This window comes from Thalassophryne amazonica, chromosome 15 (assembly GCF_902500255.1).
Source record: "Thalassophryne amazonica chromosome 15, fThaAma1.1, whole genome shotgun sequence".
Taxonomy (NCBI): Eukaryota; Metazoa; Chordata; class Actinopteri; order Batrachoidiformes; family Batrachoididae; genus Thalassophryne; species Thalassophryne amazonica.
This window is the reverse complement of record NC_047117.1, coordinates 16890866-16915335: the sequence shown is the minus strand read 5'-3', so window position 1 is coordinate 16915335 and position 24470 is coordinate 16890866. Positions and strand designations below refer to the sequence as shown.

The window sequence follows — 24470 nt, the reverse complement described above, 5'->3', positions numbered from 1 at the left end:
CTGGCGTCCTGTCCTGGGTGTGCCCGCCTCACGCTCTATGGCTGCTGGGAATAAGCTCCAGCTCCCCGCAACCCTTAAATGGACTAAGAAGAAGGAAGATGAATGAATGAATGAATGAATGAATAACTGCATCTAATCACAATTTCAACAAGAACCCAAAATGTTGCACATTAATTTTTTTTTGACAGCCATGAACTTCTATCTGCATAAATGTGATGCATACACATAAGAATCTATGAGTGTGTGTTGTGTAATCAGACTTTATTCCCGTCCATAAATGTCAGACATTAACCACTCTTATGGACTGGTCATGTGCACACTGAGACACAATCAGATCTAAAGCTTGTTTTTCTTTTTCTTTTTTACTTTTACTTTGACCTTATGTGCCACCCCCTGCCATGCCTCATCTCAGTTGTGGACTTTTATTATTTTATTATGTTCATCTTCTTTAGATGAATAACGCCTGGGTTAAGGGTCAGGATTACAAAAATAGCAAACGTCTGAGCTCTGATGTCCCGATGCTCTGTGCAAAGACTGTTAGTAGCAAATATTCATCTGATGGGGGCGCTGTGTTTCACTGTAACATTCATGCATTCATACTCTATACCTGCTTACTCCAATTAAGGGTTAGGCGGTGGCAGGGAGGGAGAGTGCTGGAGCCTAGAGTGCCTTGATTGGAGAGTGGCGTCAACTCAGAACATGGCGTCATTTTGGTTCCAACTGGCTGAACTACTGAATGGACTTTTTTTGTTTTCAACATTTTTTAAATCATTAACCACATACAGCACCTCATCCAGGTACAGGAGCTATTAAAATAAATATCAAATAGTTACGCTATCAAATTTATATAAATTTACAATTTATGATGATTTATTTAATTAATTTAAAGCCTGATTTATACAGCTGCTGCTCTGTTATTCCGTGTCATGCAATGACGTGCGTGACAGTTTTAAAGTTTTCCCTCTCTGGATTATACTTTATTATGGACTAATTTGACCCTCAACAAGCTTTTCTTGTCTACAATCATCACCTCCAAATCAAAGGTAAGCTGTACATTTTCCTCTTTGTGCTGTTAATGTGATGCAGGCTTTTCTGATCCACCTTATCAGCGTTCGTGCTATATAATATGATGGCAGACGAAGGATTAAAAGCAGAAAAGTGTCAAATTTACACAGCCTTTTGTGTCTGATTTAACAGGGTCCAAGTCCTGAAACCATTTGAAAAAACTAAACGGTCAGACTTTTAATCACAGAAATGATTCCTCTCCCACTGTCCACAAATCTGCGAGTGTCGTGCTGAACTTTAATTTGTACCTCTGCACGTCCACACTGCTCAGAGTTTTAATGGAAATACACTGCGATCGGACGGGACATTCTATCCGAAGTGAACAAAAAATACGCTGTACAAAATCTGTTATATACGGTGTTTATTACATGGAAAACAATACAAAAAACTTTGGACTTTTTTTTTTTGTCCAGTGACTGCGAATATCGGGTTTATACCATGATGGTTTACTGAGTTTTACTGTACATGGACTGAACAATAAATTTACCTCGCAAAGCTTTGATGATGATGTCGGCTTCCATCCCACACGGCTGAATTTATTTTCCCAAATTTTTCTTCTGTTTGGATCTGAAGGGAATCTATACATCTTGAAGGCCTTGTGTGACTATTTGTGCATCCAAATGCACAACAACCGTCATTTTCAGTGAATAATAAAGAAAATAGCTGGATTTGCATGCAGACACATTAACAGCCAACGCTATTTTTGCCCCAAGATGGCACCTTGAGTCACGTGGCCGATTTTCTTTGACTTGTCATGTCACCACTCTCTCTAATCAAGGCACTCTACTGGAGACTATTATGGGCATGATGGGTACCACAGTGGGCGTGTCTCACAGAGGCACCAGCAGACGAGATTTGGGTCTCTTACGTATGTCACACACCATGTCATACCAAAATTATACATATAGCCAGCAAATTTCATCACTTTTCATTCTGATTTTTTGGTGTAATTCTTCTAACAAGGTCTGTGAAATTATCATAGTTGCATACAATGACTTCAGGTACCGCTCCTCAGATGGTTAAAATATTGCTGTAGTTACTTACCAGGAGTTGTGTTGACTCTTTCAGGTTGTTGCCACGGATGCCGACAGCCCTGAGTTCGGTACGCTGCGTTACTCTCTGTCTGACGGCTTTGACACACAGGACGAACACCCGCTCTTTGAGATCCAGCCACAGACCGGACAGCTATGCATCTCACAGGACATTGACAGAGACACGGGACACACTTTCCATGATGTTCTGGTCAAAGCTGAAGATCCAGTCAGTTAACGTCATTTATTAATGTTGAGCTTTAATGTTTGTGCAGGACATTAAATATTTAATTAATATTTACTCAGAATAACATCCTGTTTGTTGGTTCTTGACTATCAGGAAGGCCTGAGTGCACACACCTACGTGCACATTGAGGTAGAAGATCTCAATGACAACGCTCCAGTTTTCAACCCTGCGCAGTACGCCATCAGTATCAGCAGCCACGCACAACCTGGGACAGAAATCCTCAACATCATCGCTACAGACCCGGATTCTGGCCAATTTGGACTCATCAGTTACAGTATCATTCCCGGTGATCGCTCTGCTTTGTTTGCTGTAGTCAAACAAACAGGTGGGCACGCTGAAGATGTTCTGAAGATGTTCTGATGGTTTGTTCAGTATTCTAAAGAAGCACCCTAGAATGGCACCAGTAGATGAGTACCTCTGCTCAGGCTGAACACTCTGGGTCCTGTCTTTGACCCGCCACAAACTAGTGTACAGCACATGCAGGTGGCATTTCTAGTGTCCACCTCTTGGCACTGTTTACATCTGCATCCTCTAAATCACAATGCCCTTGTGCCAGTGTGGGCATGTGGTCTAAAAATGTGGTGCAGTCAGGTGCAGAATCCGTGCATCACTATCATCCATAACCAGAATGCATTTTCATCGTAGACAGGAAAACATCTCAAGTCCAGCACAGTCTAGCTCTGTTGGGGCAACACTCAGACACACTTTACATAAGCAGGTTCATAACACACATTCATATGTGCTTGTCTGGACATATTCACCAACCAGTCACCCACAATGGTGTATTGGTATATTAGTATGATGGTATATTATGGCCAGTAATGTACTGATATGTAGCCACATTTAAAGCTGTGGCTTCTCATTGATATGCATATTTAGCATCAACCTCTGCGATGTGAAGTGATATTGTGCGGGACACCTCTCCTCTCCAGACAAGTGCTGACATTATATACCATAAAACAGATGATAAATGTGAATTCAAACAACCATAAAATAAAGAGCAAAACAAAAACCTCACATTGTTGCTTTATGCTCACCTCAGGGAGCTTGGTGGCCACTGTCCACTCTGGCAGGTTGGTGCCAACTTGTTAACTGGACAGAATCCTGGCATTGCTTTCTCAATACCACAGCGCTGTGTGCGGGGAAAGAGGTGCAGTACTGATTGGTTATATGTTCAGATTAAAACATGCCCATATCCAATGAACACGGTAAATTAAATCCCTTTGCACCCAGCATTGCGTCTGATGTGCATTTAAACAGACCACACTGGATTTGGATCTCATTATTGTGTCCAATAACAGCTTTGCCATCAAGTGCCATACTGCCTGTATTTCTATTGACAGACGTAAAAAAACATCTGAGACACATCCAGGAGTGTGTTCATGTAGTCATCCAAGGACTTGTTTAAAAGGAAAGTGGCTGTGGAAGTGATGATAAGTATGAAAATAACAGCTATATTTAATTTGGCCAATTACTTATGGACTCTGAAAATGGAGAGAGTGTTTATAAAAATGGTTGCAATTCCTAAAACGCTAATATGACACTTTTCTCAAACCCCTTGAATTAAAGCTTAATTACATTACAAGCACATCATGAAGTTTCAACTCTATTATGGGTGATGTACAGAGGCACAAATCACCTTAATGACCTTTGCCAAATATGAACAGTAGGTGTAAAATTCCTGAATCTGCACCAACATTACTATATAGATTTTAAAGCAAATTGTGGGCTATTTTCTTGAACGTTGTTCATCTCCTCTAAGTATTCTTAAACTCGTCTAAGCCTCTTTATATTTAATAGCCAATAAAAGTCGTAATCAGATCAACGCCAAACACCATTAACAGAGACCACTGTTAGAAACAATTCCTATAAATATGTGACTATTACCCTTTGTGTGTTAAAATAAATGATTTGCTGAGTTTCAGGCACTCATGCCACTCAGCTACAGAAGATCCCAGTGTTGATGAAGGTTGTGTATCAGGCCGTCCCAGCATTCTGGGATTAACAGTTGCTTACTTGGTGTAAACCCCTGTGATGTAACGTCAGTGTCACTGGACAGAAAGCAGCTTAATATAAACACGGGTTAGGACAGCGCTCACGTTCAGCCACGATTTATTCAAATAAATGCAGAAAACAGTTCAAACCATTTCATAGCTAGTGTGTTTGAAGAAGTTGGAATTGATTCCTTTTGCAAGTAGAATACGACAGAAAGCATAAGAAGCTCTTGTTGTTGCTGTCAGTGGAACTGTAAGATTAACATAGATCAAACCCTCTGTTGTTAAGGACTCAACAATTCAGTTAGTTTGCTGAAAATGTTTAATGATGAGAAGGAAACATCTATCAGATGGCTGTTAGGCCTTCAGTTGGCATATTAAGTAAATTATCAACATGCGTGAAGACAGTAAACGCTACGCAATCTGACATTTGAGCCCAATAACCTTGACCTTCACCCAAATGAGTGACCTATGGCTGTTTTAAACTGTTGACTCAGTTTAAACCAAAATTAAATTATTTTACTTCTGGTTAAACTGAGTCTTTACGGGCAATTTTGAAGTCAACTTTTGGTAAAAATCAGCAAAATGACCTTGGAGTCAGCCAACAGACACATAGGCAGACATCACATTGCCCCAAGATAGACCTTCGCAAATTTGACCATGCTGGGTAATTCTGAACCCACCTCCATATGTGAGCTAATTTTGATTAAAATCAGAGTGAGAAACTTCAGTTTTGACTGGTAACACAATGACCTTGACCCCATTATTGATCTTTGGAACATCTGATCTTACTGGGCAGCCTGGGCAGATTTTTGACCCCATAAACTGACCCTTGCCAAAACAGCCAAAACAAGCTCCTTTATGACAAGTTATGTGGTCAACCTACATGCACACAGCAAGTCTGGTGGAAATTGGTCTCAGGACCTTGGAAGAGTAGTGGAATAAATACACACAGGTTTCTCAAATTCTAGTATGATTACAGAGTGATAGTGCGACAGTCCAAATCACAACAATACTTCTCAAGCCCTAGCATAGAACAATGAGGTTTACATTTCCATCCCTGCAGGGACGCTGTACCTGACTTCAAGCCTGATCTATCTGGGACGGCACCAGTGTGAAGGTGTTTTGTGACGGCACGGGATGGCGATGGCCTGACATCAGCGAGGCCTGCAGAGGTCACCGTTAACATCGTAGGAAGCTCTCAGGTCCCAGCTGTGTTTCAGAAATCACGCTATACCTTCACAGTGCTGGAGGACGGCACCTCAAGTGCACCTCCGTGGGCACGGTGCAAGCCATCAACCCAGCAGGTAAATTACTACCTCTCAACAAAATGAAATTTCTCAGAATATTAAAAACTGCATTAATGCTAAATGTCCACCAGGTGGAGATGTTTGCTCCATTTCAAGAACCTTGGGATAAGACAACACAATATAATTTATAATTTAAACACAAAAAATTCCCTGAGCTGAAGAAAACAAACCAGGACCTATTTTAACTTTGACTGGCCAATTCAAATTCAGCTCGGGCAGGGATTGGTTGGTTCATTGTGAATGCAGCAAACTGAGTTTGCGAGACAGAAACCGTCAGAAATGCCTGAAAGATTTTAAATGACAGTAGTTGGGAACGTACCTTTTTCACCAAGATTGTAGGTTAACGTCAGCTTTGCATCACTGCAACAGTGATGTCGGCAGTGATTGTGCACGCTGGAAATAATTAGACGCCTTCATGAAGATGATATAACCCATTCAAAAATCTGCCTGGGGGAGTGGCTTATGACATCACAGGCACCATAGGAACAATTTCACCATTTATGTCCATTCATCCAATGTGTTACCAGTGCTTCCTTTAACAGTTAAATCGCTCAACACCAGCAGACAGTATTTAAGGTTGTCTAGATAATTAACGGATTATCGCTTGAGCTTAACGTGGAAACAAAAGAACTGAGGCTGTTGACTGGAGTCAGGCACTGATAAGCTTTTCACAAAGCTTAACTGATCCCCTAAGGTTTGCTGTAATTGTTGCATGCAACAAACACTGACTGGATTAAGGGGACCTCCAGACCTGCACGGTTTCCTAATGTAGGTGTTTGTTTGTTCATGCAGAGAAAGTCTGCTGCATTCACATGTTGTCAGGAAAGAAAAAAAATCAAAATGCCTGTCAGAAATTCATACAAATTAATTGTTTGTCCTTCATGTATACAATAATATACATTGGTGCCCAAAGGTTGTGAACCGTCAGCTGTTCGTGTCATGTATAGAGATTAGCTTTTACTGTGAAGATAAAGGGCATCATTTTAGGAATTTTTTTATATGCAGATGACTAATTATTTTTTATTCATTTTAGTTTTTACATTTTGTTTTTAAATTGATGTATTCCAAAGTACTGTTTATGGATAGAACAAAGATTTATAGTGTTTTGTTTGGTAAGTTAGCAAGTGTGCCAGTTTCCAGATTTTTTAAACGAAATGTGTTTCAATTAGTTCTTCCCCTACACATCTAATAAAAAGAAAAATCTATTACCAGTATGGATGGACTGGGCGACATTGATATAGTGCTTTTCCATCTGAATCAGAAGCTCAAAGCACTTTACAGTGATGCCCCACATTCACCCATGCACACAGACACACTCACACACGATGTAAGGGTGCTGCTATGCAAGGCGCTCACTAAACACTCCTGTCTCCTCTCTTCATCTCTCTAACTATCTCAGTTCTTCTTGCCAACCTCTTCTCCTTATTGTTTTCTGAACATCTTGTTCCACCAAGTCTTCTAGTCTTCCTTCCACTGTTTCAGATGCACACCTAGCATGAAATTTTAAAAACTATAAGAGGCTACGAGTCTGTGTATTATGCAAGGTTGGGTAGGATTACTTTGAAATGTAATCCAAAAGTAATCAGATACAAGTAATCCACATGTATGTACATACATACATGTACTCCACATGTATTCTTTCAAAGTAATCCAACCCAGCCTTGGTATTATGTAAAACGGAAAACCCTGCTGAGCACATCTGGTTTTCATTGTACTGTGAACATGTGAATGCAGAGGTGGGACGAAGTCACCGTCAAGTCATTCTCAAGTCATCAATCTGCAAGTCCCAAGTCAAGTCTCAAGTCAGCTTGCAAACAATTGGTGGTCATTATGACTTCAGACTTGACTTGGGTCTTCCTGATTCATGACTTGATAATGACTTGATGGTGACTTTGTCCCACCTCTGGTGAATACCGTATAAGAATTTCTATTGAAATATAAAACAGAAACATTGCCATACACTTCAACTTGCAATTTATCATTTTTGGTCTTCACAGACTCTGTCAAATCTGTATCCTATCGGATTTCTTCTGGCGATCCTCAGGGTTTGTTTCTGTTCATCCACAATCTGGCCTGATCACCAACGTCAAGCCCCTGGACCATGAGTCCCACCCATTTGCCCTCCTGGTCTCCAGACCTACACCGGCACCTCTCCTGTTCACAGCACCACCCAAGTCAACATCACTATTGCTGACATTAACGATAATTCCCCCATTTTCCCGAAAGTCACTGACACAATCACAGTGTCCCAAAGCACGATTCCAGGAACGGGGCTCTTCATAGCTCATGCACACGACTCCGACAGTGGAGCCAATGGAAGGGTGCGCTACTCCCTCAAAACGGACAGAAATGGCACATTTGTTATTGACAACAACCTTGGGACCGTGACATAAATCAGAGTTTGCATGTAGACGGGGAGCACAGCTACACCCTTGAGATTTTGGCTACAGATGAAGGAGAACCTTCTCTCAGCTCCACACTGACCCTCACCGTCAACATCGACTGCACCACTGCTGGAGACAGCCTGGCATTCGAGATGCTGGTCTACCAAGTGGAGATAGGAGAGGGTTATCGGAAAGACGCACGGGTCATCCAAATGAGGGCGCACCGCAGCAGGGGAGCTTCTGACGCGGGTATCACCTACTCCATAGAGGCCGAACGAGGATTCCCAAGTGCTTCCCTTTCGGATTCACCCCCAAAACAGGGTGGCTGTATCTCTCCCGCAGTCTGGACTATGAGGCAGACAACATTTTTCATTTTAGAGTGTTCGCCACGGCGACGGAGGGCAAACAGTACTGCGACAGCGTCTGTCAAAGTACTAGTGCTTGATATTAATGACAACACCCCAATGTTCAGCAGCAACAGCTACTACTTCACAGTGTCAGAGGGGACGTCACCTCACGGCTTGGTGGGAAGAGTCAAGGCCACGGATAAAGACTCTGGAATGAACGGCCAGCTGTCTTACATCCTGCTGTCGGACGGGAAATTCTTTCGCATCAATGCAAAAACGGGTAACAAAACAACAAATCTCAGATGTTACTGTGAAGGACTTGTTATGCCTCAGCAGGCAGCATTGGTCCTCTTCTTTGTCTTCCTTTACTGCGTTTTCAGGGGAGATCATCAACTGGGTGGCGCTGGACCGCGAGCGGCACAGCCAACACTGTTTGAAGGTGATGGTGACAGATCAGGGTCGTCCTCGCCTCAACAACACCGCAACTGTTCACATCCTCGTCACAGACATCAACGACAATGCGCCACAATTTACCCACCTGCCTGCTAACAAGGAGCTTAGCATTCAGGTGAAATACGTTTGGATTTTACCTTCACACTGAGCCATGACTTCTAGAGACCTTGCAACTACGCGAACTCTGGACCAGCAGTAGGGAGACAGTCACAGAAGCAACACGATCTTGGTACCACATGTGTTAATGTTAAGGTTCCAAAAAAGGAGTAATTTTGTGCTCTCTGAGGCATTGCAGAGGTGTCATTGAGCAGCGGGGGCTGGCCGGCTGCTAAAACAGTGTGATTTTATATTGTGTTCTGATATATAAAGTCTAAATCCTGTTGTCAGTGTACTGTACATGCTATCTACATGGTAACATTCACTATACAGTGAATATCAGTTCCGTGATCTATGCCAGGCTGGCTCAGTTAAAGTGAAATTTCAGGACTATTTGCCCCCTTTCAGTGTGCTGCTGTCGATAAAATTCAATATATGATTCTTGAAGAGAATTACATGAGGAACACGTTAAAAAATTAGCACGATAGGACAAATATTAATGGAGATATGGACCAAAACATATGACATTAATACGTGTGGTACCAAGACTGCACTGGTTCTGAGATCGTATCATATCGCTGGTACTGAGATCGCAGTGGTTCCGAGGACTCCAGTCACCCTGAGCCACCACGTGTATCAGATATTTTTATAAGTATGTCAAAGAAAATCCGAGCTTGACTTGTTGTAGCTTCTCAAATGTGAACATTTTCACATTTTTTTTCTTTCCAGTGATCCGTGCCTTGTTTTTGTAAAAGTAGGATATTCCCAGAATTGCCATTTATGTCTACTTAAATCAAAGAGGCCTTTATTGTAACCCACCAGTGATCTGACGAGGCCTTTGATATTTTAAGAAGAGAAAGAAAGATGTCACGTCTCACATGTGTTGAATCAAAGGGGTCAGTGTGCTTTAAGGATGAGCAGATTAAGAGCTCAAAGTCTTACTCAATCATCAGCACTCAAGGACCCATCCCACCGGGCCTTTGGTTAGTGGCAGCCCACTATACCACCTGACATATCGTTAATTTATTATATATCTGAATAATCCAATTGAGGGCTGGGGGGGGGGGGGGGGGGAGCACTACAGCGTATCCCAGCAGTCATAGGCAGGGTACACTTTGTTATTTGAATTAAATTATTTTAGTTAATTTTAATTTAATTTTAATACACTTACACTAGAATTTTATTAATTCAGGGCGTTATTTTAATGTTTTTACAGTTGATTAGTACCATAGACAGCTTATTGCATATATATAATATATATATATATATATAATTATATATATATTATATTATATATATATATATAGGCCCTGTTTTTAACTCTGTATCTTTTCAAATCATTTAGTTCTATTTCTTTGGATAGTTTAATGTAGCAGTCCACTCTACCTGTACCTTATTATTATTATTATTGCAGATTGGAGATGATCTACCAACAGGATCCTTGGTGACAAATGTGTTTGCCAAAGACTCAGATGCTGGTGAAAATGGAACAGTTATCTTCTTGCTGGATGTAGGTGAGTTATGATTTTCTGGTGATGTAGTATTTTGTACAGCCTCCTTAATCTGTACAGTCCTGTTCCAGTTGCTGATTACTTCCTGTGTATATCCACCTGTGTGTTAAACCTTCTCTTACTCGATCCAGAAGGTGACCATCCCGGACACTTTAAGATTGACTGGAAAAGTGGAGACATCAGGACAACGGCTCTTTTCATGCAGGACTTTGAACCATACTACACTCTGAAAGTAACTGCCCGTGACAGTGGACACACATCTCTGGAGGACACTGCACTCGTTCGTGTACAGGTACACATTCATACTGTCCGTATGCACACACTCTCCAGTCACAGCCACAGAACTCTGTAACTTCTTCACAGTTGTCACAGATGCCTTGGTGGCTACTTGCTCACATCTTCCACACGGACAAAGATTTAGTTTTTGAACACGTTCGTTCTTGATACCCACTTATTCCAATCAAGAGTCACGGGGAGGCTGGAGCCTATCCCAGCAGTCTTTCATATAACCTTTAGATTTTAGGGCAGGTCTTCAAAAAATGTTATTTTTGTTTGCTCTGTGAGACCTTGTTTGCACTCAATGTGACCTTCTGATTTTAACTAAAATTCTTCTCTGAATCATATTGCTGTTCATATTTGTACTTTGATTTGCTGTATTTTGCCCACAGGTCTGTGGATCAAAGGCTGAGTCTGGCAACTTGGACTATCAAACAGTGAGGCGCTTTTCGGTGAGAGAAGATGCAGAACCTGGAGCAGTTATTGGCTCTGCCAGTATTTTACACACAGGGAGAGTCCATTACTCAATCACAGAGGGCGATGGGAGCCTTCACTTTGGCGTTGACAGGTCCTCTGGTGACATTTACATCAGTCAGTCTCTGGACTATGAGTTGGCCATACAGTACTTCCTGGTCGTCCGCGCTGAAGATGAAGGAGTTTCTCCTACAGTGAACATATCTTTGCTGGTCACTGTGATGGTGGAGGACGTCAATGACCACACGCCCTGGTTCCCTGATAAACTCGTGACATTCGGACTAAGGGAGGACACGGCTCTCGGTGCACGAGCATTCACGTTTCACACCAAGGATGCTGATGGAACTTTACCTAACAGTGCCCTCTACTACACTTTGACCTTTGAGGACCCAGCAGGACCCAGTGAGTCGTCACCACTCTTCCCCTTTGAGATTGACCCGCATACAGGGATCCTGACTGTAAGGGCACCATTAGACCATGAGGCCACTTCCAGCTTTGCCTTCACTGTAACGGTGACCGACCAGGCCAAGAGGGAGGAAGACCAGAAACAAACATCTGTGACTGCTCAGGTCTTCCTGCTGGACACGAACGATAACCGCCCCGTGTTTATATCATCTGACACTGTGCAGGTAGTGGAGAATGCAGAGGTCATGAGCCTGCTGCATCACGTTGTCGCTATTGATGGGGATCTTGGGGAAATGGTGATATCTCCTACACCATTCTTGCCGGTAATGAGAAAGAATTCTTCACCCTGGATGAGAAAACTGGTATGATTAATCCACCAAAGATGGCCTCGTTTTCATGAAATAAGTTGAAGTCCTGGTGCTTAGAAATGATCTGAATCATTTGCCCATTTACATGAAACTCTTCCATCTTCTTCAGGTCTTCTGTTTCTCGCCACTCCTTTGGACTACGAGACGCAACGTTTCCACCGTCTGGTCATCCATGCGGCAGATGGCGGCCTGCCATCACTCTCCTCCGCTCACACACTGACGGTAGAGGTGAGTGATGTGAATGACAACTCACCAATCTTCAAGCAAACCGTCTACAACGTTAGCGTAATGGAGAATAGGGACCCCGGAGAACCAGTGGACCAGGTCTCTGCCACAGACATGGATTCAGGTAACAGACTGTTGTGTCAAATTCTAACTTGTTTTTGAACAGTTCAGAGAAAGCAGACAAAGAAAATTGACTTAATTTATTTCACCACACATTCTAAACAAATACATCAACGTTTCTTGAGATATTCTCTTCTCATATTCCCTGTAGGAGTTGCTAAGGGGGTGAACTTCAGGTTTAAACTTGTTGGGAAAGTGTAGTGACACGGACCCACAACAGGGGGCGTAAATGAGCGGACAATAAATGAGCCAAAAATACAACACTTTACTGTTGTGAAAATGCACACCGAGAATACAGACAAATGCAGAATTGGATCACAATCAAAATACACAAGGTGATGTGTGGGTAGGCTCGAGGATAGGAGACGTCTGTCCCGAGAAGAACCGGATCCCACACGATTTCCACTGCCACTGAACCGAAGGATACTGGAGCCGCCAAGTCCCGAGTCCCCAGGTGGTCACCGTCTCCGACTGTCGGATCTGGTACTGCTGGCAGAAGAACAGATGTGATGAGTGTGTGACAATACACTCACTAAACAGTCAGCAAGTCATTATTCCAGGTGGGAAACAACACCTCCACCTTTAACACAGAACACAGTTGTGCAGAGCCAAAGAGCTGCTTAGCGTTTTGGCGTGAGGGTGAAGAACGTCACTCTTTCACGGAACCACAAAACGCCGCACCCAGCTGACAGCAGCTACAGCAACTCCTGCAAACACTCAGAAAAGGAATCACGTGCGTAACGGCACAGTCAAACGGCTGAGAGTTTACCGTAGAGGTCGACGATATCTCGGCGACGAGGTGGAGATGCCGTCCGGCTTTTGTGTGTGTGGTTGAAGACCTGGTGATTGGTGACAGCTGTCATAGTTGATGAGTGACAGCTGTCACCCCGGCTGTTCCTGTGAGGCGGCAGCGCCCTCTCGTGCCTGAAGCCCGCACTTCAGGCAGGGTGCCCTTTGGTAGTGGGCCAGCAGTACCTCCTCTTCAGCGACCCACACAACAAAACTCCTCCCAAAATATTCCACACACACTTTTGATGGAAACAAAATGCTGCGTTAAAGTGTAGGTGACACTATATGTAATGTTTTTTGAGTATTTAAGACTAAAACAACAGTTTGAAATTTATCCTTTCCTGGTGCACAGTTATTGAAGAGATAAATATTCAGATTTTGAACTGCACCTCACTGAAAACCAGGAATTTCTGGACACTGGAGAAGAAGGAGGAAATGGCAACAGTGCCGGAACTATTATCTTAATAGACCCATTAATTTATGGATTAATTTATGGATTTTTATAGGCTACTGACAGCCCCATTTCCACCGAATGGTTCGGGTCGGGGCTGCACGGTGTTTTTGGTGTCAGAATGGTTAATTCTCGCCGGCAGAATCCTTTTGATTGGCAGGTGGAACACATATTGACAAGCATGCACGCACGGTGCCTGCGGCTTCTCCACTCGACATGGAGGCAAAACGGAGTATTTTCACATTATTTTATTGTTTTGTGGATCATTGGATAATTTTGTTGCGTGCAAACTGAAACATTATGAGCAGATGAAGGACTAGGAGTCTTTCAACTTGTGTTGCAAAGCGCCCGCGGTGGAACAAGAGGAGGCTTCGCCCACAGAGGAGACTCGATCCATCAAGGGATTCCAGCCGGCGCTGTAACCTGGCACCAAACTTGTGACAAATGGACTTTTCTTCAGCCAGGACATAAGGAATTAAATTAGTTTCAGACACATTTTGTAAAGGTGGATAAGTTTTCATCAGACTGAAGATGATCTCACTGAAACAGACAGGTAAGACTATATTATTTACTCCTTGTGTGAATGGTTTTAATATTTAATAATAACATGTTACGCTACTAACGTACAGTACACTAACTGAAGGAAACAATATTTTAAAAATAGCTGATATTTTTAGTCCCTCATGTCATTTTTCAGATTTGAAGTGTATGTACCTGTTTCTAAGAAAAAAAACATAAGTAAAAAATCCACACTTCCTCGTCACTTTTTTCTGATGTCAAAAATAGTAAAAAGAACTTTAAAAATTTTTATCAGTCGATTATGACCACAGAGCTGGGAAAAAACGTTATCATCTCCGCCTACATGCTGAAATCGCCTGCATTATCTTTTTGTTTATTTTATAATTACCATTCTGTGTTCTGAACTCTCCCAATATCGTCACTGTTGTCAGACTGAAGGTCTTACTTCAAGGTTTAGCTCATTGTGGTGTAAATAAGGCTCAAAACCATAAGGCTGTATTCTTCAGAATCACCTTCAGACTGGACTTAAAAAAAAGCTCCACACTAGAAAAAAAAATCATCCAAAAACAGCTTGACTTCCATTGTGTTTACAATTGATTTGGGCTTGAATCAGCAGGTCCCGTTCTCCCGATGACGAGCAACAATATGGCCGTGGCTGAGGGCTGAAATAGAGCGCAGCCTTCAGACAGCTGTTGTTTAACCTTCACCTGTGCACTTATCATCGACTTTTAGTGTCCAGGATTTTTTTAAACTATCACCATTTCATCGTTCTGCTCTGTGTCAGCCTGATCCCATCAGATCTCAAAAGCTAAGCAGTGCAGGATCTGGTTAGTACTTGGATGGGAGACCTCTTTGGAGCACCAGCGGCTGTGTGTGTTTCTCCAGGTTGCACTGGAGTTGTGTCAGGAAGGGCATCCGGCGTAAATCTTGTGCCAAATACAAATGCGGATCAGGCTGTATCCACGGTGGCAACCCCGAACAAAAGTGAGAGCAGCAACATGGACAACAGCATCAACATTTCATCATTTTTAGTGATTATTTGTGCACATTTGTGGTGTCACCTACACTTTAAATAATTCACTCTTTCAACACCAGCCACCATCCATAAACCAGTTCAGTGTTTTCCGACTATACAATGAGATGCTAACTGTCCCTCGCGACAGGCATTTCCAGCGTGGACATCGATGTCAGCATGGGCTGCAAAGCCAGCAAACAGAGTGGATGTGTGACCGGTGGGAATAATACTAAGCAAAGTCACAAATGAAAACTATTGCAGAATTTGTCAAAAAGTTATGAAAATTGTCAAAATAACTTGCAATTGCAGCTGAGAATTGCTTCCGTTTTCTGTACACATAGTGACATGGTGGATCATGCTCTTCTGGGTGTCTGATGGACAATTTCCCATGATGCTCTGCACATTTTTAGTCCATCATATTGTGGAATTGTTCAGTTGCTTCAGACAGTGATCTGTGCTTCTGAAAAAGTAATGATGGAGCTGCCTCTGGAGATGATTCATTGTTCTGACACACTTGAACCTAAATGAACCAAAGCCTTTACAGTGAATTTATAATTACAGTAATAAAATGTAATAAAATAATTCTCCAAATTGAAAACTTGCGTCACATATGTGTGTGTGTGTGTGTGTGTGTGTGTGTGTGTGTGTGTGTGTGTGTGTGTGTGTGTGTGTGTGTGTGTGTGTGTGTGTGTGTGTGTGTGTGTGTTACATACAGGTCACATCAGCCAACCAAAGAAAGAGGGGAAAAGCTTATTCAAACCTTGAATCATTAATTTTTCATTAAAGGCTGTGATTTTTTTTTTTTTACTCTCCTTTCAGTACACTGTACAGTATGCATGTCCAAAAAAGTCTTCATATTTAGCTTTCTTGTCAAGTTCAGTTATTTGCTGAATGAATTTTGGAAAAAGTGTCCAAATAATCCTCTCAAAATGAACCAATTTGGCAAATGTTAGTATCTTGGAGATGGCAGTGCACTTATACACAGCTAGGTGGCAGCACTAGAACATGTGTTTTCAGTCTGAAAACACACGCACACACACACACACACACACACACACACACACACACACACACACACACACTTCTTGTAAGACACAAAGGACAGATATACAAATTCCCATATTATCTTCCCATGTTGACATTATTGGGCTTTTGGAGGTGGAGGTGTGCAGCAGGAGGATCTGTGAAGGATTTGGGGTAACATTCTTGGTGGGTGAGAATTGTCTAAGAACAGCAAACACACATTTCCTCTGGGAGATTTGAAAGGTCCCCTCTCATGATGATTTCTATAATGGAAGCCATCTGTGCCAATAGACCCGTGTTTTCATCCGTCTCTTTAACTCGCTTGGTCTGGAAGCTCTGACTGTTCTCCCACCACTACCACTCTCTTTTGATTATCGCTTCAGCTGCTTTCTCCCCCAACTCTCCCCTAAGATGATCATTGTTTTGTAGTTTGCATAACGTTCCATGTGTTGGATGCAGGCGTAGGAGATAAATGAGTAGTTAAGCTTTGTATTAATTTAAAAGTCCTCAATTTCACTTTTTCAGGTCAATGTTCTGGTTTCAAGACTTGAATAACTGGAGTTTCAAAGATATTTTTGACTTGAACCAGAATAGAGCAATAGCTTGTGCCTTCTGAGGAAGCCTTCTGATGTTTTTCTCCATCTGGTCTTCATGACATCATGAGGCAAAAATGTTAAAGAAAGCAACCAAAAGAAACCTTTCTCACAATGTGAAAGATGATGATGAAGAAAACATTTTTGAGGCAGATGTGGAGCCAGATCAGATCAACTCTTGTGTGATCCATGGTTCGTCTCATTATAAATTTTTTTGTCAAAAATCAAGTCAATATTTAAAAAAAAAAAAAAAATAGTATTAAACCTGAAAATCAATATTTTGGCCATGCTGTGGTGATGTAGAAAGGCAAAATAAATTTGTCACATCCACATTATGTACCTGTACCTCAAACAATGATTTAGTGTGGCGATCACGTTTGAAAGAATTATCAGTTTAATTTATCATTTTAATTATCAGTCTCACGGCATGTCATGATTCAGGAACACGAAATATACATTAATTTATTGGTTCGTGATACTGTGACGAAAAGCGGCTCATTTTCGTCACAGCAGCACAAATTCATTCTAATACATTCCGTGATGGCTGCATGAAATTAAAAGTGAAGCGGGGGTGGGGGGGGGGGGGGGGGTTGTGGTTAGGGTTGGGGGTAGGAGTAGGGTTAGTAATAGTGAGTTTTAAAAAAAACCCATCACTGAAATTTGAATAATAAGCACGAAAAAAAAAAACATGAGACTGGGCTGGACTATGAGAGCGCTGCATTGGGATTGGTTACCAATGCAAAGCTTGCAGAGGCGGGCAGTCAAAAATTCACGGCGGACAAGAACAGGTGGCTAAAAATACTGCAGGTACAGAAGTGACAAGATGACTCAGTCAATAAAGGGGAATAGTGTAAAGTATGCATGTCCACATACTACTTTCATCTTAAATAATTTAACAGTAGCAGTGGCCGTTATAGGAGTGAACAGAGAAAGAAACAACCAAATAGTAATGCTATTCCTGATCAGTGCGCCAAAAGACATACAGGCTGGCGATTCAACGAAACAAACAATGCCATGAATTTTTTTTATTAACAGCCTAAATGACGTGTTTTCTCTCGCAGGATGGGAGAATACACAAAATCAATGCATCGCTATTGTTGTGCGCTCAGTGTTCACAGGTGTGGGTGGGACTGAACACACCCATTGTGGGAGTGGGATGAAGAATATAGTCCTGTGCAGGACTCTAGTGACTACTACTACTAGTAGTAGTAGTAATAGTAGGTGTTTGGGGCTTTGGAGTAGGTATGCAGTCAAACTGGTGACATTCTAGTTTGTTTTTCTTTAAATTTCTTATAGTTCAAGACGCAGGTAATTGTTGCACGTGACATGCATCATAGCATTTTTGTCGAGACCCGAAACAAACTGAGGTGATGTAAATCTCTTTCTGCAAACAGCAGAATGAAATAATGCTGAAGTCAGTTTTTAATTAAAGGGGTGATAGAGGTGATACTCTAATGCAAAATTCTTTTTATCTAGCTGCCAATGGACAGACAGCAGAGCCATAAAAATAAGAATAATAAACTACCACATTAGCCCAGCACAGGAGTTCAGATAAAGGTCAGAACTGCCACTGTCGGTTTTTAAATGTGATGCATTACAGCTGGTGTTTTACACTCACAATCCTCTTTTCAGTTCGGCCATCTGATAAGACGTTTCTGAAATGGCAGCTGCCATAAACACAAAATCACCTAATAAGGTGCTAAACTCAAACATTAATGCAACATTTAAAAGGTAGAATTCAAAACGGCCTGAATTATTTGTTTAAAAAAACAAACACAGAAATAAGCATTTTAGTTTTGATGTAAAATGTTAATGTTTTAGGAATTGAGTACATTTTTTTTTCTCTTCCTTCAGAAAATGGTAGAATCTGATAACCTGCCTCATCAATACTCATAACTGCTATCGTAACTCCCTGTTGGCACAGTTTCCATTCCAGCAGATTTCCTCACCCTGTAGAGCAGCTGAAATGTTTTACCATGTGCTTCCGTTCCCAGGAGAGAGGGCTGTGGTGTGGTACAGTCTGCTGCCTGGCCCTGGCTATGACCTCTTCAGTGTCGACCCTCATACTGGTCTTATCACCACGACCTCTAACCTGGACAGAGAGCAGCAGCAGCATTTCACTCTCAGAGGTATCACACATGACCAGACAAAACTACATGTTTCCTTCAGTCAGATTGTGGGGTTTTGTGATTCTTTTTTTTTTTTTTTTTTTTAATGAAATCAAGTACCATATTTTCTGGGGTAAAAGTCTCACCAGAGTATATGTTGCACCTTTATTCTGTATGTGAAACTCACTTTCTGACAACGGATGAGTTAAGCAACAGACAGGAACTCATTGTAGCACATGTGCACACCACAGCCTGTTCTGTTACTTAACACAAGGACTTTTACATTCCAAAAATAAGCAAGATGGACAAACATTAAACGGACAACATACTGGATGTAATATGATACAGATGGACATGGACTGCATTAAAAATGTGATAGGGTCTTCATATCGGCTGCTCCGGGTCTCCAGAAAACCAGTGGGTGATGTCACGGAGGGTTTTCCCACAGTCTATAGTCGTGACTCAGTTATCATGACTAGTTGCACTGACAGCAGGTGCTTGAGAGCTACTTCACTACATTTAGGGCACATTTATTACTCAATCATCACTCATCTTCAACCGCTTTTCCGGGTTCGGGTCGCAGGGGCAACAGCTTCAGCAGGGGACCCCAGACTTCCCTTTCCCGTGCCACATTGACCACCTCTGACTGGGGGATCCCGAGGCGTTCCCAGGCCAGTGTGATGATATAATCTCTCCACCTAGTGAGACATGGGGTCAAATACTTTGCATTGTATTTAAATTAAATAAAAAATGTAATTTAATTTAATTTAAATTAAGTTAAAATGACTTGTCACATACCACTGACTTAAAATTATGAAATAAGTCAGTGGTATGTGACAAGTCAAAAATGTAATATGTTTAATAATGTTGAATAATGATACTTAAAATTGAAAGATTGTATTGTAAAAAGGGGCAGAAAATATAAGACTTGTTCTTCTCTCTGCTCCTTTTCATATAAAAATGTATAAATTTCATTTCTGCTTTTCTGTCTTTTTCTTTTAAATGAATGAAATAAAGAAAGAAAAAAATACAAATACTTTAGATTTTCGAATTCCAAATACAAATACAAATACTTTGTACTTTTTCAAATACAAATACAAATACTTTATATTTTGAGTATTTCAAATACAAATACAAATACTTTCTATGAACTATAAACAGCAAATCAACACAAAAACTGATAAACCAGTGACAATTTATTGGGGAAAATAGCATGAACAAATACTATTGATAAGTAAAGGATTGAATGTTTTATCACAAATTCACTATTATAATATCACAGGCAATAATCAAACTATCACAATCTATATTCAACACGGCATCACAGAGATTCCCAAGTTTGAAAAGTATTTGTAAAATTATTTGGAAATACTTGGGATCGGTGATGTATTTGAAATACAAATACAAATACTTTGAATTTAAAATCAGAAAATACAAATACAAATACTCCGAAAAATGTTTTTAAGTATTTTCAAATACAAATACTTTTGTATTTGGCCCCATGTCTTCATCTAGTCCTGGGTCTTTACAGGGGTCTCCTCCCAGATGGACATGCCTGGAACACCTCCCTTGGGAGGCGCTCAGGAGGCATCCTTACCAGATGCCCGAACCACCTCAGCTGGCTCCTTTCAGCCCCAAGGAGCAGCGACTGCACTCCAAGCTCCCCGCGGATGACCGAACTTCTCGCCTTATCTCTAAGGGCAACACCAGCCACCCTTCTGAGGAAGCCCATTTCGGCTGCTTGTACCCGCGATCTAGTTCTTTCGGTCATGACCCAACACTCATGACCATAGGTGAGAGTTTCACCTGACTATAAAATTTATTACATTTATTTTAAACTCTACTACTATTTATTTTAAACTTACTACATTTATTTTAAACTCTGCTACATATTATGCCAATGAAACATTATAGTAATATTTAACACTGGGGCATAGCCAGGACTAAGATTTGTGAACTTTATTATTTTGAAAGTTCTTTGTAATCTTGTCTGAGGCCCTTCAAAGAACATAATATAAGTCAGCACTGCAACCAAAAGAGGTTCCTGTTGTAGTTTGCCTGTACTGATCCAAAATCAAAAGCACACAGTGGAAAAAAAAAAAAAAACGGATCAGGTCAAAGGAGAGGTCAGAAATTATTAACATGTTCACACTCCAGACAAAACAAGAGAATTGTGTCTCACACAGACCAAAAGAAAAAAGAAAAGAAATTTGATCGAATGTGAACACTGTCACAGTGCAAATATAAAACTTCAATTATTCATAATTTCTTTACATGGAATAATGTCCTGTTTAAGCAGCTTCAGAAAAGTTTATTGATGACAAAGATTCATTTTAGAAAATTGAACACAACTGAAAACAGATTAAACCTTTCATAAAAGCCAAGACTTTTTTCTATGTCAATACTTAAAAAATGCAGCACAAATGTAAACACATTTTTTCCAAAAAAGTCAGCTGTCCTCCGTACATAGTACAAACGACCACATCTACAACCCGTGGTTCCCCGCGGGTCAACGTCCTAGTGTAATTTACGATCACACATTTATTGTTTGGTTGACTGACTTCCTCCAAAAAAAAAAAAAAAAGAAAAAGAAAAAAATCCTAGCTACGCCCCTGTGTGTAAGAAAACACTAAACCAGAAATAGAGACTGTTTCTTACTCTGCAGCGTCTTTCCTGTCACGCTTCACAGCCAAAGTCGTAAAGAATTCATAGTCAGCGGAATGATTTATGTTGAGGAAACAGCAGATTTTATGGGCGAAAGTAGATCTTGCTTCTACCTACAGTGCCACTATCACCCCCCCCCCCCCCCCCCCACACACACACACACACACACACACTCCCCAGGACCACAATTACATTCAAACTGCTCAGCAGTGTTTAGTGATAAATTCCTTTCAGATGTTCCATCATAATATTTGCACAGTCGGTACTGTGCCGAAAAATGAACTCTAATGATGAAACGCAATAACAGGAAAGCGCTAATGTGTTGAGGTTCTGCCAAGGTTATTAGGAAATACAAAAATATGTGAAGATAATTTTCTCAGGGGAGCACACGTGTGTGTGTGTGTGTGTGTCTGTGTGTGTGTGTCTGTATATATATATATATATATATATATATATATATATATATATATATATATATATATATATATATATATATATATACAGACACACACACACACAGGCATCTACAACCCCTGGCAAAAATTATGGAATCACCGGCCTCAGAGGATATTCATTCAGTTGTTTAATTTTGTAGAAAAAAAGCAGATCACAGACATGACACAAAACTAAAGTCATTTCAAATGGCAACTTTCTGGCTTTAAGAAACACTATAAGAAATCAGGAAAAAAAAAATTTTAGACCAAGCAGAGGGAAAAAAATATGGAATCACTCAATTCTGAGGAATAAATTATGGAATCATGAAAAACAAAAGAACGCTCCAACACATCACTAGTATTTTGTTGCACCACCTCTGGCTTTTATAACAGCTTGCAGTCTCTGAGGCATGGACTTAATGAGTGACAAACAGTACTCTTCATCAATCTGGCTCCAACTTTCTCTGATTGCTGTTGCCAGATCAGCTTTGCAGGTTGGAGCCTTGTCATGGACCATTTTCTTCAACTTCCACCAAAGATTTTCAATTGGATTAAGATCCGGACTATTTGCAGGCCATGACATTGACCCTATGTGTCTTTTTGCAAGGAATGTTTTCACAGTTTTTGCTCTATGGCAAGATGCATTATCATCTTGAAAAATGATTTCATCATCCCCAAACATCCTTTCAATTGATGGGATAAGAGAAGTGTCCAAAATATCAACGTAAACTTGTGCATTTATTGATGATGTAATGACAGCCATCTCCCCAGTGCCTTTACCTGACATGCAGCCCCATATCATCAATGACTGTGGAAATTTACATGTTCTCTTCAGGCAGTCATCTTTATAAATCTCATTGGAACGGCACCAAACAAAAGTTCTAGCATCATCACCTTGCCCAGTGCAGATTCGAGATTCATCACTGAATATGACTTTCATCCAGTCATCCACAGTCCACGATTGCTTTTCCTTAGCCCATTGCAACCTTGTTTTTTTCTGTTTAGGTGTTAATGATGGCTTTCATTTAGCTTTTCTGTATGTAAATCCCATTTCCTTTAGGCGGTTTCTTACAGTTCGGTCACAGACGTTGACTCCAGTTTCCTCCTATTCGTTCCTCATTTGTTTTGTTGTGCATTTTAGATTTTTGAGACATATTGCTTTAAGTTTTCTGTCTTGACGCTTTGATGTCTTCCTTGGTCTACCAGTATGTTTGCCTTTAACAACCTTCCCATGTTGTTTGTATTTGGTCCAGAGTTTAGACACAGCTGACTGTGAACAACCAACATCTTTTGCAACATTGCGTGATGATTTACCCTCTTTTAAGAGTTTGATAATCCTCTCCTTTGTTTCAATTGACATCTCTCGTATTAGAGCCATGATTCATGTCAGTCCACTTGGTGCAACAGCTCTCCAAGGTGTGATCACTCCTTTTTAGATGCAGACTAATGAGCAGATCTGATTTGATGCAGGTGTTAGTTTTGGGGATGAAAATTTACAGGGTGATTCCATAATTTATTCCTCAGAATTGAGTGATTCCATATTTTTTTCCCTCTGCTTGGTCTAAAAAAGTAAGCGTTACTGACTGCCACAATTTTTTTTTCCTGATTTCTTATAGTGTTTCTTAAAGCCAGAAAGTTGCCATTTGAAATGACTTTAGTTTTGTGTCATGTCTGTGATCTGCTATTTTCTACAAAATTAAACAACTGAATGAATATCCTCAGAGGCCGGTGATTCCATAATTTTTGCCAGGGGTTGTAGACGTGGTGAAGACAACTTAATGAAGTTCAAACTGAGCATCACAATGGAGAAGAAAGGGAATTGAAGTGACTTTGAACCTGGCATGGTTGTTGGTGCCAGAGGGTCTAAGTATTTCAGGAACTACTGATCTACTGGGATTTTCACTCGTAACTGTGTCTAGAGTTTACAGAGAATGGATATCCAGTGAACGGCAGTTGTGTGGATGAAAATGCCTTGATGATGTTTGAGGTCAGAGGAGAATGGACAGACAGGTTGGGCGACTGTTTGATCCCATCATATCAATATGGATCAACATCTCTGAGGAATGTTTCCAACACCTTGTTGAACCTATGCCACAAAGAATTAAGGCAGTTCTGAAGGCTAAAGTGGGTTCAACCCGGTACTAGCAAGGTGTATCTAATAAAGTGAGTGTACAACAATGTGCACAAACGTAAATAGAACAATTCTATCAGATTTTGCTTTCTGTATACAAAAAATAACTGTAGTTACCGTTAGTTTTTGTAATGGAAGCGTGATTTATTATTATTTTTTTGGGAAACATTGCGCTGTCACTTCATTTTTCCGTTACTGTCTCGATTCTCGTCCTCAGTTCAGGCGTGTGATCGTGACTCACAGCCTCTTACTGCCACAACCACAGTGCTGTGTTCTGTGCTGGACGATAACGATAACCCTCCACAGTTCGTGCAGGCGTCCTTCCAGGTCAGCCTTCCTGAGAACCTTCCCTCTGGGATCATTCACACTGCACAGGCCTTTGACCCAGATCTTGGGGACAATGGAACCATACGTTACTCCATACTTGGTAAGGAATC

General features: G+C 41.0%; 1 protein-coding gene across 1 annotated transcript in view; it reads left to right on the top strand.

Moving 5' to 3' along the window:
• dchs2 (dachsous cadherin-related 2) overlaps positions 1–24470 on the top strand; it is a 42848-nt gene that overhangs the window by 7087 nt on the left and 11291 nt on the right. Inside the window, 19 exon segments of the mRNA XM_034187770.1 lie at positions 2134–2325; positions 2437–2668; positions 5404–5453; positions 5456–5605; positions 5608–5644; positions 7645–7698; positions 7701–7772; positions 7775–8032; positions 8035–8324; positions 8327–8440; positions 8442–8658; positions 8759–8946; positions 10342–10441; positions 10573–10730; positions 11107–11881; positions 11884–11955; positions 12071–12310; positions 18691–18825; positions 24251–24460. Of these exon segments, the coding sequence (XP_034043661.1) occupies positions 2134–2325; positions 2437–2668; positions 5404–5453; positions 5456–5605; positions 5608–5644; positions 7645–7698; positions 7701–7772; positions 7775–8032; positions 8035–8324; positions 8327–8440; positions 8442–8658; positions 8759–8946; positions 10342–10441; positions 10573–10730; positions 11107–11881; positions 11884–11955; positions 12071–12310; positions 18691–18825; positions 24251–24460 (3544 nt within the window).